At 49.8% G+C, this 14,908-nt stretch overlaps 1 protein-coding gene across 2 annotated transcripts in view; it reads left to right on the top strand.

Moving 5' to 3' along the window:
• The window catches only part of SULF2 (sulfatase 2), an 89,394-nt gene that overhangs the window by 57,183 nt on the left and 17,303 nt on the right, over positions 1-14,908 (top strand). The window contains exons 10-15 of one of the 2 annotated variants that reach the window (XM_038750343.1): positions 824-953; positions 1,765-1,975; positions 6,305-6,563; positions 6,929-7,025; positions 9,569-9,663; positions 12,886-12,927. In XM_038750343.1, coding sequence (XP_038606271.1) covers positions 824-953; positions 1,765-1,975; positions 6,305-6,563; positions 6,929-7,025; positions 9,569-9,663; positions 12,886-12,927 — 834 coding nt within the window. The remainder of the gene's footprint in view (positions 1-823; positions 954-1,764; positions 1,976-6,304; positions 6,564-6,928; positions 7,026-9,568; positions 9,664-12,885; positions 12,928-14,908) is intronic. The other variant, XM_038750344.1, reaches the window with a different exon arrangement.

Below are 14,908 nucleotides of genomic sequence, written 5' to 3'. Positions count from 1 at the left end.
GCTCCTTGAAGGTAGGGGTTATATTATAATAGTAATTATAATATTTGTAAAGTACTTATTATGTGCCAGGCACTGTACTAAACACTGGGGTGGGTACAAGCAAATCGGGTTGGACACGGTCCCTTGTCCCACGTGGGGCTCACAGTCTTAATCCCCATTTTACAGATGAGGGAACTGAGTCACAGAGAATTGAAGTGACTTGCCCATGGTCACACAGCAGGCAAGTACTAACTGCACTGTACATCCTGAGCACTTAGTATAGTGCTCTGCTTAAAGTGAGCACTCAGGGAACCCCCACTGAATAATGGGATGCGTGACTGGCGGGAGAAAGAGGTACAGCTAGAGGATCGCCATGGGACGAACAAAGAGAGCAAAGTGGGGAGAAGCAGGTGAAGAGAACCAATTAGTAAAGTGGATGGAGTCAGTACAGAACCGTCAAACCCACCTATGCAGTAGATAATAATAATAATAATAATAATAATGGCATTTATTAAGCACTTACTATGTGCAAAGCACTGTTCTAAGCGCTGGGGAGGTTACAAGGTAATCAGGTTGTCCCACGTGGGGCTCACAGTCTTAATCTCCATTTTACAGATGAGGTCACTGAGACCCAGAGAAGTTAAGTGACTTGCCCAAAGTCACACAGCTGACAAGTGGCATAGCTGGACTTTGAACCCATGACCTCTGACTCCAAAGCCCGGGCTCTTTCCACTGAGCCACGCTGCTTCCCCTAGTAGATGCCCAGGAAACACAATTGATTGATTTTAGATTTCTCCCTGGTTTTATTTTTCTCTCTCTCTCCTCCTGCTCCACCTCCCCTCAGAAAGCTGCTCCACAAGAGGGAAAATGAGAAGGTGGAGGCTCAGGAAGAGAACTTCTTGCCAAAATACCAGCGGGTGAAAGACCTGTGCCGGCGAGCCGAGTACCAGACGGCCTGTGAGCAGCTGGGGCAGGTGAGGAGGGCAGGGACCTGGGCCTATGGGGGATTAACGTCACCCACGCCAACTTGACTTCCAGCCTCTGAGTTTGGAGCTTCGCTGCCCGGGGCCCACAGGGCTCACAGTAACTCTCCCAAGTGTCCGGAGGCGGGGATCCCTTCCCAAGTGCTGTTGATTTCCTTGATTTCCCCTTCCCCAGAAAAGGACTTTAAAGTTGGGGCGAGGTCACCCTGGCACTGGGTACCAGTGCACTACCCTTCTGTCCTGGAGCTGGGTCGTGTTGTAAACCCCTCTCTGATTTCCCGCTCCCCTCCACTAAAATCCGGCCCCGACGTTGTGGAGAACAAGCATCAGCCCACCAGCAGTGGTACCCCATTTTACAGATGAGGTAACTGAGGCACAGGGAAGTGAAGTGACTTGCTTAAGGTCACACGGCAGACAAGTGGCAGAGCGGGTCCTTCTGACCCCAAGCCCATGTTCTATCCATTAGGCCATGCCCCACGTCTCCCTGTGAGGAGCAGTCAGTCAATCATATTTATTGAGCGGTAACTGTGTGCAGAACAGTGTACCAAGAGTTTGGAAGAGTCCAATACAGCAATAAATAGCACATTCCCTGCCCACAGTGAGCTTACAGGGGATATAAAGTTCACTCCAGCCCCTGACAAGGCTTTGTCTGGACTGGAGCAAGATGGAAGATGGACAGGAGAATTCTGGTGCGCGCTCTCTCTCTCTCGCTCGCTTTCCCCCTACTTTCTCCCCCTCTCCCCCTTCTCCTCTCTCTCTTTCTCACTCCCTGTCCCTCTGACTAATAATCCATCTCTCACAGAAGTGGCAGTGTGTGGAAGACCCCTCCGGAAAGCTCAAGCTGCACAAATGCAAAGGGCTGGTGAGCCCGAGGGCCCCCGGGCGGAGCGGCCAGAGGCTGTCCAACCTCGTGCCCAAGTACTCCGGCCGCCAGAGCGAGGATTGCGACTGCGAGGAGCACGAGGACCAGCTTAGCTCCCCCGGCCGCCGGAAAAAGCTCTTTAACAAGAAGAGTAAGTGCTCGCTGCCCCTCCTCCTGCCTCTACCCTCTCCTATCTCCTTGGCCCTTGTCTGTCTTAAAAATAATAATAATTGCGGTATTTGTTAAGCGCTTACTATGTGCCTAGCACTGTTCTAAGTGCTAAGGTAGATACAAGGTAATCAGGTTGTCCCACATGGGGCTCACGGTCATCATCATCATCATCAATCGTATTTATTGAGCGCTTACTATGTGCAGAGCACTGTACTAAGCGCTTGGGAAGTACAAATTGGCAACATATAGAGACAGTCCCTACCCAACAGTGGGCTCACAGTCTAAAAGGGGGAGACAGAGACCAAACATACTAACAAAATAAAATAAATAGAATAGATATGTACAAATAAATTAAATAAATAAATAAATAGAATAGATATGTGCAAATAAATTAAATAAATAAATAAATAGAGTAAAAAAATATGTACAAACATATATACATATATACAGGTGCTGTGGGGAAGGGAGGGAGGTAAGATGGGGGGATGGAGAGGGGGACGAGGGGGAGAGGAAGGAAGGGGCTCAGTCTGGGAAGGCCTCCTGGAGGAGGTGAGCTCTCAGCAGGGCCTTGAAGGGAGGAAGAGAGCTAGCTTGGCGGATGGGCAGAGGGAGGGCATTCCAGGCCCGGGGGATGACGTGGGCCGGGGGTCGATGGCGGGACAGGCGAGAGCGAGGTACGGTGAGGAGATCAGCGGTGGAGGAGCGGAGGGTGCGGACTGGGCTGTCTTAATTCCCATTTTACAGATGAGGTAACTGAGGTACAGAGAAGTTGAGTGACTTGTCCAAAGTCACACAGCGGATAAGTGGTGGAGCCGGAATTAGAACCCACGACCTCTGACTCCCAAGCCCGTGCTCTTTCCACTAAGCCATGCCGCTTCTTTTCCCTGCCCCCGGGGTCAGCGGGCAGAGCAGGGCCTCGGAGGGGGTGGTAAGCCTGACCAGAAGCCTGGGGGGCCCACTCCAGGTCGTGCCCTCCCAGCCTGGCCTAGCCGGGCATCGACGTGCCCGGAGAAGCAGCGGGGCTGAATGGTTAGAGTCCGGGCCTGGGAATCAGAAGGACCTGTCTTAAAAATAACAATAATAATAATGATGGTATTTGTTAAGCACTTACTATGTGCCAGGCACCGTAGTAAGTGCTGGGGTGGATACAAGCTCAAGTAGAGAAGCAGCGTGGCTCAGTGCAAAGATCACGAGCTTGGGAGTCAGAGGTCATGGGTTCTAATCCCAGCTCTGCCACTTGTCAGCTGTGTGGCTTCGGGCAAGTCACTTATCTTCTCTGTGCCTCAGTCACCTCATCTGTAAAAGGGGGATTAAGACTGTGAGCCCCATGTGGGACAACCTGATTACCTTGTATCCCCTCTAGTGCTTAGAACAGTGCTTGGCACATAGTAAGCACTTAACAAATACTATCATTATTATTATTACAAGCAAATCAGGCCAATTCTTCTAGACTGTAAGCTCCCGCTAATAATAATAATAATTGTGGTATTTGTAAGTGCTTACTATGGGCCAAGCACTGTACTAAGCCTCTCCTGGATATGCTTCAAGCCTTAATTATCATTCCTCTCCCAAATCCCATTGCCCCACTTTTGGCACTCCAAAGCAACAAGAGAAGCCCTTACCTCCTTCCCCTCCCCACACCACCTGTATATACGTATATATGTTTGTACGTATTTATTACTCTATTTATTGATTTTATTTGTACATATTTATTCTATTTATTTTATTTTGTTAATATGTTTTGTCTTGTTGTCTGTCTCCCCGTTCCAGACTGTGAGCCCACTGTTGGGTGGGGACTGTATATGTTGCCAACTTGTACTTCCCAAGCGCTTAGTACAGTGCTCTGCACACAGTAAGCACTCAATAAATACGATTGAATGAATGAATAGCAGATAGAGCATGGGCATGGGAAGGGAGAATGACCTGCATTCTTATCCTAGCTTCGCCACTTGCCTGCTCCGTGACCTAGGAAAAGTCACTTAACTTCTCTGTTTCCTCATCTGAAAATATGAGGAAACCCTCTGCGGGAACAGGGACAGTGTCTCATATCTATCGCAGCACATAGCACGTGCTTAACAAACACGATTAAAAACAAAACAAAAAACCTAAAGCTGGATTCAAGAGGTGTGTCCCCTGCACGATCTCAGAAGCCACAGGTGTGCTGCCACGCACCCCGTCTCCCTGGCTTCTAGAAACCCGAGTCAGACAAATCTGCACATTTGAAATATGGGCCCTACTTATAGATTAAAGTGGCAAAAGACAGCTACAAATTATTATCCATCTGCACTGTCTTGCGCTCACTCCACAAATGCCGAGTCTTAATTATTTAGCAGATTAGTCTTCCTTAATAATGATTGGGCCTGAGCTTCAAACGGAGACTGTAAATTGATTTCCCCCTATTATATTTCCTCACAAGCTGATTAGGAACTACTAAATTCATTTTTTTTTAGGCGAATAAAGTTATCGGTTCCGGGATTGAATCACACAGCCCCGCTCCGTTTAAATACATGGCACAGTACATAAGCTTTAACTAATATGACATCTTGAGACTCAATTAAGTTTTCCAATGCTCAAAAACTGGGAAAATCCACTTAAAGTAGTAACACCATCTGACTTAGGAGGTTTTCAGGACAGAGGCTGTGGCAACTCAGCATGTAGTGCCGAGGGAATAAGGCAGAGATGCCTTCAGAGTGATCTAGGGATCCAGTAATAATAGTGGTATCTGTGCAGCACCTACTACATGCTAAGCACTGTGCTATGCACTGTGGAAGACACAAGCCATTCAGATCAGCTGCAGCCCCTGTCACACCTGAGGCTCACAGTCTGAATACCAACCATGATGATGTTGATGGGTGACTAGATTGGAAGCTCCTTGTGGGTAGGGAATATGTCTGCCAACTCTTTGTCCTCTACCAGGCGCTTAATACTATACTCTCAATAAATAAAACAGCTGTCCGTAAATACCACTGACTGGTTTTTGTTTTAAATGGCATTTCATTAAAGCATTTACTATGTACTTAATACAGTGCCTGGCACATAACACTTAATAAATACATTAAAAAAGAAAAAAAAAACACTGTTCTAAGTACTGGGGTAGATATACATCAATCAGGTCAGACACAGTCCCTGTCATACATGGGGCTTACAGTCTAAGTAGGAAGGAGAACAGATATTGAATCCCCATTTTTAAGGATGAGGAAAACGAGGCACAGAGAAGGTAAGTGACTGGCCCAAGGTCGCAAATCAGGTTGGACGTGGTCCATGTCCCACGTGGGGCTCCCGGTTTTGATCTCCATTTTACAGATGAGGTAACTGAGGCCCAGAGAAGTGAAGAGACTTGCCCAAGATCACACAGCAGACAAGTGGCGGAGCTACGAATGTGGTCCTGGGCCCGGGGGAGGACGATGATAATAATTGTTGTATTTGTTAAGCCTTCACTAGATGTCAGGCACTGTACTAAGCACTGGTGTGGAGACAAGCAAATCGGGTTGGACACAGTTCCCGTCCTGCATGGGGCTCACAGTCCCAACCCCCATTTTACAGACAAGGGGTCTGAGGCACAGAGAAGTTAAATGACTTGCCCAATCAATCAATCAATTGTATTTATTGAGCGCTTACTGTGTGCAGAGCACTGCACTAAGCGCTTGGGAAGTACAAGTTGGCAACATATAGAGACAGTTCCTACCCAACAGTGGGCTCACAGTCTAAAAGGGGGAGACAGAGAACAAAACGAAACATACTAACAAAATAAAATAAATAGAATAGATATGTACAAGTAAAATAAATAGAGTAATAAATATGTACAAACATATATACATATATACAGGTGCTGTGGGGAAGGGAAGGAGGTAAGACGAGGGGGATGGAGAGGGGGACGAGGGGGAGAGGAAGGAAGGGGCTCAGTCTGGGAAGGCCTCCTGGAGGAGGTGAGCTCTCAGTAGGGCGTTGAAGGGAGGAAGAGAGCTAGCTTGGCGGATGGGCAGAGGGAGGGCATTCCAGGCCCGGGGGATGATGTGGGCCGGGGGTCGACGGCGGGACAGGCGAGAATGAGGCACGGTGAGGAGATTAGCGGCAGAGGAGCGGAGGGTGCGGGCTGGCAAGTGGGGCTCATAGTCTTAATCCCCATTTTACAGATGAGGGAAGTGAGGCCTAGTGTCGTGACTTGCCCAAGGCGACACAGCAGACAAGTGGTGGAGCCAGGATTAGAACCCATGACCTTCTGATTCCCAGGCCCCGGCTCTATCCATCATGCCGTGCTGCTCAGGAATGGCTCCTGACGGCCAGCCTCCCCGCTCTCTCCCCTGTGCAGAATACAAGGCCAGTTACCCGCAAAACCGCTCGGTCCGCTCCGTGTCCGTCGCGCTGGCCGGGCGGGGCTATGGCTTGGGCCTGGAGGCGGGCTACCGGCCCGCCCGGCTCAAGGAGGACCTCGGCCCCGGGCCCCGGGCCGAGGCCGGGGAAGCCCCAGGGCCGGCGGAGGACGAGGAGGAGAAGGACGGCGGGGAGTCCAGCGGCACTGGGGGCCTCATGGAGTACCCAGCGCCCAACCTCATCAAAGTGACCCATCGGTGAGTCTGAGGGGGTGGCTGCCCTCCCCTTAGCCTGCCACAATCCCCGGGCTCACCCTTTCCCAGCGGGTGCCATGTCTCCCTGGGCCAATTCCTCGCTATATTGAGCTCCGCACACGGCAAGTGCTCAGTAAAACCAGAAAACCGGGCTACCTCGAGTCCGAGATAAAGGCTGCCCTGGTTGGGGCGAAGGAGGTGGCCCGGGGTAGAGCCCGTTACCCAAATTCCCCATTTCTCTGGTGGTGACACCCAGCCCGTGCAGCCCCTCACTGGGAGGGCCTCGGAGGATGGGTCTGGGGTCTGGGCAGGCCTTCCCTCCCCACCTCCCAGAGTCAGGCCGGCCCCCTCGCTTCCCCCTCGGGCAGATGCTTCATCCTGGAGAACGACACCGTCCACTGCGACACCAACCTGTACAAGTCCCTCCAGGCCTGGAAAGACCACAAACTGCACATCGACCACGAGGTGAGTCTTCCCGCCCTCGACCCCGGCCCCTCCTCCAGTGCGGTTAGGAAGAGCTCGCCCCCAGCCAGGACGACTGAGTCAAGGGCCCTGGATCTGGTCCTTGGGAATGGAAAACAGAAGTGGGGATGCAGTCCCGGCTCCAGCCCTGACCAAGCATCCCCAAATCCAGCCAACAATTGCCCCACATGCAGTAGTTAACGCGACAAGAGCAGAGGCCCCAATTTTTTTTAATACTAATGTCTTGTCTCCTCTTCTCTAGACTGTAAGCTTGCTGTGGGCAGGGGATGTGTCTATTTATTGTTGTATTGTAATAATAATAATGATGGCATTTATTAAGCCCTTACTACGTGCAAAGCACTGTTCTAAGCGCTGGGGAGGTTACAAGGTGATCAGGTTGTCCCACGAGGGGCTCACAGTCTTAATCCCCATTTTACAGATGAGGGAACTGAGGCACAGAGAAGTTAAGTGACTTGCCCAAAGTCAAACAGCTGACAGTTGGCGGAGCAGGGATTCGAACCCATGACCTACCTGACTCCAAAGCCCTTGCTCTTTCCACTGAGCCAAGCTGCTTCTCTAATAATAATAGTAATAATTATGATATTTGTTAAGCTCTTATTACGTTCATTCATTCAACTGTATTTATTGAGCACTTACTGTGTGCAGATCACTGTACTAAGTGCTTGGAAAGTACAATTTGGCAACAAATAGAGACAATCCTTACCCAACAATGGGCTCAAAATTTAGACAGGGAAGACAGACAACAAAACAAAACAAGTAGACAGGCATCAATACAAATAAATAGAATTATATATATATACATATCATTAATAAAATAAATAGAATAATAAATATGTACATGTAACTATGTACATATATACTATGTGCCAGGCACTGTACTAAGCACTGGGGTAGATATAAGCAAATCAGGTTGGACACAGTCCCTATCCTACATGGGGCTCACAGTCTCAATCCCCATTTTACAGATGAAGTGACTGAGTCCCAGAGAAATAAAGTGACTTTCCCAAGGTCACACAGCAGACAAGTGGCGGAGCCTGGATAAGAACCCCTGCCCTTCTGACTCCTAGGCCTGGGCTCTATCCACTATGCCATACTGCTTCTACTCTCCCAAGCGATTAGTATAGTGCTGTGCACACAGTAAGTGCTCAATAAATACGATTCAATGAATGAATCCGTGAAAGAAAAACCAATTAGGCAATTCCAGGATTAAAGGAACAGATGGACACGGATGTCCAGACAGCTGCCGGGATGCAGTTGATCCATCAGTGAGAAGCAGATGGCCTAATGGATAGAGCAGGGGCATGGGAGTCAGGTGGTCCTGGGTTCTAATCTCAGCTCTGTCACATCTGCTTTGTGAACTTGGGCAAGTCACTTCATATGTTGCCGGCTCATACTTTCCCAGCGCTTAGTACAGTGCCCTGCTTTCCAAGCGCTCAATAAGTACGATTGAATGAATGAATGCATGAATGAACTTCTCTGGGCCTCAGATCCCTCATCTGGAAAATGGGGATTAAGACCATGAGCCCTATGTGATCCAGGGACTGTGTCCAACCCAATGATCTTGTATCTACTCCAGTGCTCAGTACAGTGCCTGGCACATAGTAAGCGCTTAACAAATACCATGATTATTATTGTCATTATTATTATTATTATTATTACTTTCCCAGTGCTTAGCCCGCGGCACGAACCTCATGAATACTTGTACTTCCCAAGCTCTTAGTAGAGTGCTCTGCCCACAGTAAGTGCTCAATAAATGCGATTGAATGAATCAATGAAATTATTGAACACCTACTGTGTGCAGAGCACTGTACTAAGCACTTGGCAGGGTGAAGTGTAACAGAGTTGGTAGACACGTTCCCTGCCCACAGTGAGCTTACAGTCCAGGGGGCCAGGAATATGGGGATTTGTGGGGGAGGACCTTGTCAGAGCAGGCCTCTTGGAGGAGGTGACTCTGTAGCAGGGCTTTGAAGGTAGGCTTTTTGTGAGCCCTTGGAAAATAGAGAGGCTAGTACTTCCCCTGGGCACCGGGCTCAGGCTGAGTATGGAGGGGAGACCCCTCTAGACTAAGCTCATTGTGGACAGGGAGTGAGTCTGCTATAGTGTTCTATTGTAATAATAATAATAATGATGGTATTTGTTAAGCACTTACTATGTGCCAAACACTGTTCTAAGTGCTGGGATGGATACAAGGTTATCAGGTTGTCCCACATGGGGCTCACGGTCTTGATCCCCATTTTACAGATGAGGCAACTGAGGCACAGAGAAGTTAAGTGACTTGCCCAAAGTCACATAGATGGCAAGTGGCGGAGGTGGGATTAGAACCCGTGACCTCTGACTCCCAAGCCCGTGGTCTTTCCACTAAGCCACGCTACTTTCCCTTGTACTCTCCCAAGCGCTTGGTACAGTGCTCTGCACGCGGTAAGAGCTCGGTAAAAACGACTGACTGACTGACTGAGACCCCCTCAATGAGGGAGACGAGGAGCCGGCCGGGCTGACCCCCAGCCCAGCCTTTCCTCTCCCGCTAGATTGAAACGCTGCAAAACAAAATCAAGAACCTCCGAGAAGTCCGGGGCCACCTGAAAAAGCGGCGGCCAGAGGATTGCGGCTGCAACAAGACCAGGTAACGGACGGGAGCCGGCTGGAAGGGACGCGGGCCACTCCCCGCCCCAACCTGGCCACCTCCCGTGGCCCAGGCCACGCTAGGCCCGGCTGGAAGAAAGTGCCACACCTTGGGGGAGAGTCGGGCCGCCTGGCCCGAAAGATAAGGCCGTGGCTCCCGGGGCCCGGGCGGGTGGGCGTACGTTGGCCCACTGGGCCTGTTTCCTTCTGGCCACCTTTGCCCAGGGTCGGGGGGTGGGCTCCATCATCATCATCAATCGTATTTATTGAGCGCTTACTATGTGCAGAGCACTGTACTAAGCACTTGGGAAGTACAAATTGGCAACATATAATATAACATATAACATACAATTGGCAACAAATTGGCTCCAGGCCTGACTTAGGTCTGGGGATGACATAGGATGGTCCAGAGAAGCGAGGCAATAGCACGACCCGCCGGGGTCTACCATTTATTCATTCATTCATTCAATCATATTTACTGAGCGCTTACACTGTGTGTACTAAGCGCTTGGGCAGTCCAAGTCGGCAACATATAGAGACGGTCCCCACCCAACAACGGGCTCACAGTCTAGAAGGGGGAAACAGACGACAAAACCAAACACGCAGACGGGTGTCAAAATAGTCAGAACGAATAGAACGAAAGCTCTATGCGTGTCGTTTCAAAATAAATAGTAAATATGTGCAAGTAAAATAAATGGAGGAATAAATCTGTACAAATGTGTATACAGGTGCTGAGGGGAGGAGGAGGAGGAGGAGAGGAAAAAGGGGGCTCAGTGTGGGAAGGCCTCCTGGAGGAGGTGAGCTCTCGGTAGGGCTTTGAAGGGAGGAAGAGAGCTAGCTTGGCGGATGTGTGAAGGGAGGGCATTACTTGTACCTATCTATTCTATTTATTTTATTTTGTTAGTATGTTTGGTTTTGTTCTCTGTCTCTCCCTTCTAGACTGTGAGCCCACTGTTGGGTAGGGACTGTCTCTATATGTTGCCAACTTGTACTTCCCAAGCGCTTAGTACAGTGCTCTGCACACAGTAAGCACTCAATAAATACGATTGATGATGATGATGATGATGATGATGATTCCGGGCCGGGGGGGAGGACGTAGCCTGGGTGTCGACAGTGGTCGACTGCCAGCCTGGGCAATTAGTGACCCCCCCCACCCCAGGACCTCCCCCGCTGGCTGTACAGAGAAGCAGCGTGGCTCAGGGGAAAGAGCCCGGGCTTTGGAGTCAGAGGTCATGGGTTCAAATCCCGGCACCGCCAATTGTCAGCTGTGTGACTTTGGGCAAGTCACTTCACTTCTCTGGGCCTCAGTTACCTCATCTGGAAAATGGGGATTAAGACTGTGAGCCCCCCGTGGGGCAACCTGATCACCTTGTAACCTCTCCAGCGCTTAGAACAGTGCTTCGCACATAGTAAGGGCTTAATAAATGCCATCATATTATTATATATTACAGACACTCTCCAAGGGGAAATGCCTTGAGGGTGGGGCAGGGTGCCAACAGGGGCCTGTCTGGAGAAAGCCTGGTGTGGAAAAGCAAAATTCCCAGGGAGTAAAGGGTCAGCACCAGATGGCCTCAGGACCCAGTAGCCACCCCCTTCTCCCCACCCGGCAGCAGCATTTGGGCAGATTTCCCGCTCTCTCTAATAAATAACATCCCTGGCCGAGGAGATGCCCAAGTAGATCCCGACAGGAAACTAAATCCCTAGAGTTGCTGGGACATTCTCTCCCTCCTTCCCCCATCCCCCTCTTCCCTCTTTCTCCCTCCCTCACTTTCTCTCTCATACTGGTCGTATTTGTTAAGCGCTTACTGGGAGCCAAGCACTGTACTAAGCACTGGGGTAGATGTAAGTTCATAATAATAATAATAATAATAATGATGGCATTTGTTAAGCACTTACTATGTGCAAAGCACTGCTCTAAGCGCTGGGGAGGATACAAGGTGATCAGGTTGTCCCACTTGGGGTTCACAGTCTTAATCCCCATTTTACAGATGAAGGTAACTGAGGCCCAGAGAAGTGAAGTGACTTGCCCAAAGTCACACAGCTGACAATTGGAGGAGCCGGGATTTGAACCCATAACCTCTGACTCCAAAGCCCGTGCTCTTTCCAATGAGCCACCAACTGAGACCCTCAGGTCAGCCACAGTCTTTGTCCCATGGGAAGCAGCGTGGCTCAGTGGAAAGAGCCGGGCTTTGGAGTCAGAGGTCATGGGTTCGAATCCCGGCTCTGCCACATGTCTGCTGTGTGACCTTGGGCAAGTCACTTAACTTCTCTGAGCCTCAGTTACCTCATCTGTAAAATGGGGATTAAGACTGTGAGCCCCATGTGGGACAACCTGATCATTTTGTAACCCCCCAAGTGCTTCGAACAGTGCTTTGCACATGGTAAGCGCTTAACAAATGCCAACATTATTATTATTTATTTATAGGGCCACCCTCTATCATGCTCCAAATGGTGGAGGGGAAAAATGGGGGGTTTAGGGGGGCTTTGGAGGCGTCAGGTGACCCAGTATACTAAGGTAAGGCTTGTTGGGGGTGGCCTAGAGGCCTTTTTATGATGGCATTTATTAAGCGCTTACTATGTGCAAAGCACTGTTTTAAGCGCTGGGGAGGTTACAAGGTGATAGGGGTGTCCCACAGGGGGCTCACAGTCAATCCCCATTTTACAGATGAGGTAACTGAGGCGCAGAGAAGTGAAGTGACTTGCCCAAAGTCACACAGCTTGACAATTGGCGGAGCCTTCTCCGATGAGGACGCCCCTCATCCCCATGGTCCCTAGACTGTAAGCTCACTGTGGGCAGGGACCGTGTCTACCAACTCGGTTATATTGTATTCTCCCAAGCGCTCAGTGCAGTCCTCTCAGGAAGCCCTCTGTAAATACGACTGAATGAATAAATGAGTTTTGAAAAGCCCGTCTACCCTGAGAAATCCTGCCCCCCATCTTTTTTTATAACGGGGCAAGGTCCGGAAACTGTTCACCCCAGGAGATTCTGGAATTGAGATGATTTCCACCCGGGGAACCCCTGGGAAGTGATCCTGACGGAAAGGCCCAGAGCCAGGGGGAGAAGAGGAGCCCGCCGTTCCTTTCCTCACATCTTCTCCGGCTCCCCCTTCGCTCGGGTTTCCAGCTTCCTTCAGGGGTGGGCGGATCCCAACCGAAGAGGAGGATTTTCCCGCCCCAAGGCCCCCAGAAGGGTGACCCACTGACTCTGGGTCGTCTCTTACAGTTACCACACCAAGTCCCGAGGCGGCGGTTTGCATCCTTTCAAGTAAGTGCCAGCGGGCTCCTCCACCGCTTCCGCCCAAAGGAAGCGCGTGCCAGCTTAATTTATTTTTTTTTTAAATGGAACTTACTAAGCACTTGTCCTCCACTTGTCTGCTGTGTCACCTTAGGCAAGTCATTTCACTTCTCTTAGCTCACCTCCTCCAGGAGGCCTTCCCAGACTGAGCCCCTTCCCTCCTCTCCCCCTCGTCCCCCTCTCCATCCCCCCATCTTACCTCCTTCCCTTCCCCACAGCACCTGTATATATGTTTGTACATATTTATTACTCTATTTATTTTACTTGTACATTTCTATTCTATTTATTTTATTGTGTTAGTATGTTTGGTTTTGTTCTCTGTCTCCCCCCTTTAGACTGTGAGCCCACTGTTGGGTAGGGACTGTCTCTCTATGTTGCCAACTTGTACTTCCCAAGCGCTTAGTACAGTGCTCTGCACACAGTAAGCGCTCAATAAATACGATTGATTGATTGATTGATTGATTGAGCCGCAGTTACATCATCCGTAAAATGAAGATTGAGACTGTGAGCCCCAGGTGGGACAGGGACTGTGTCCAAACCAATTTGCTTGTATCCACCCCGGCGCTTAGGACAGTGCCTGGCACATAGTAAGTGCTTAATAAATACCATCATTATTATTATTATTATTTATTGTGCACCAAACTCTGGGGTTGATAAAAGATAAGCAGGTTGGACACAGTACCCTGTCCACATCAGGCTCACGAATGACTGCATAAAAATTCAGAAGCAGCATGGCCGAGTGGATTGAGCCCAGGCCCGGGAGCCAGAGGTCATGGGGTCAAATCCCGCCTCTGCCAATTGTCAGCTGTGTGACTTTGGGCAAGTCACTTCACTTCTCCTTGCCTCAGTTACCTCCTCTGTAAAATGGGGATTAGAACCGTGAGCCCCATGTGGGATATAGTCTGTGCTGGTGCTGTACTAAGTGCTGGGGCAGACAGGATCATCAAGTCTCACATGGGGCTCTCAATCTAAGTAGGAGGGAGAACAGACGTTGAATCCCTCTTGTGCCAAGAGGAACAGAGAACTTGTGACTCGCCCAGGGTCACACAGCGGGTAAGTGGTGGAATTGGGATTAGAACCCAGGTCCTCTGACTCCCAGACTCAGGCTCTTTCCACTAAGCCGCGCTGCTTCTCAACGTAAATGAGAATGCAAGCCCCTTACCATCGAGGAATGGGGCACTTTTTGATGAATTCTCCGTCAAACGGGAAGAAGCATGGCCTCGTGGGAAGAGCATGGGCCTGGGAGTGATAGTACCTGGGTTCCAATACTGGCTCTGTGACCTTGGGCAAATCACTTAACTTTTCTAATGATGATGATGGCATTTATTAAGCGCTTACTATGTGCAAAGCACTGTTCTAAGCGCTGGGGAGGTTGCAAGGTGATCAGGTTGCCCCACGAGGGGCTCACAGTCTTCATCCCCATTTTACAGATGAAGGAACTGAGGCTCAGAGAAGTTAAGTTACTTGCCCAAGGTCACACAGCAGACTCGTGGTGGAGCTGGGATTCAAACCCATGACCTCTGACTCCAAAGCCCAGGCTCTTTCCACTGAGCCACGCTGCTTCTCCTGTTCTAATAATTATAATAATAAATGCGGTGCTTAGTAAGCGCTGACTATATGCCAGGCACTATACTAAGTGGATACAAGCAAATCAGGCCAATCCCTCTAGACTGTAAGCTCCCCCTAATAATAACAATAATTGTGGTATTAAGCGCTTACTATGCACCAGGCACTGTACTAAGCACTGGGGTGGATACAAGCAAATTGCGTTGGACACAGTCCCTGTCCCACGTAGGGTTCACTGTCTCAATCCCTATTTTACAGATGAGGTAACTGGGGTCTAGAGAAGTGAAGCGACTTACCCAAGGTCACACAGCAGACAAGCGGAGGAGCCAGGATTAGAACTCAGGTCCTTCCAGCTCCCAGGCCCATATGCTCTATTCACTAGGCC

Source organism: Tachyglossus aculeatus, chromosome 8 (assembly GCF_015852505.1).
Source record: "Tachyglossus aculeatus isolate mTacAcu1 chromosome 8, mTacAcu1.pri, whole genome shotgun sequence".
NCBI classification, from domain to species: Eukaryota; Metazoa; Chordata; class Mammalia; order Monotremata; family Tachyglossidae; genus Tachyglossus; species Tachyglossus aculeatus.
Note: the sequence above shows the minus strand (reverse complement) of the source record. Positions and strands in the feature narration are given on the sequence as shown.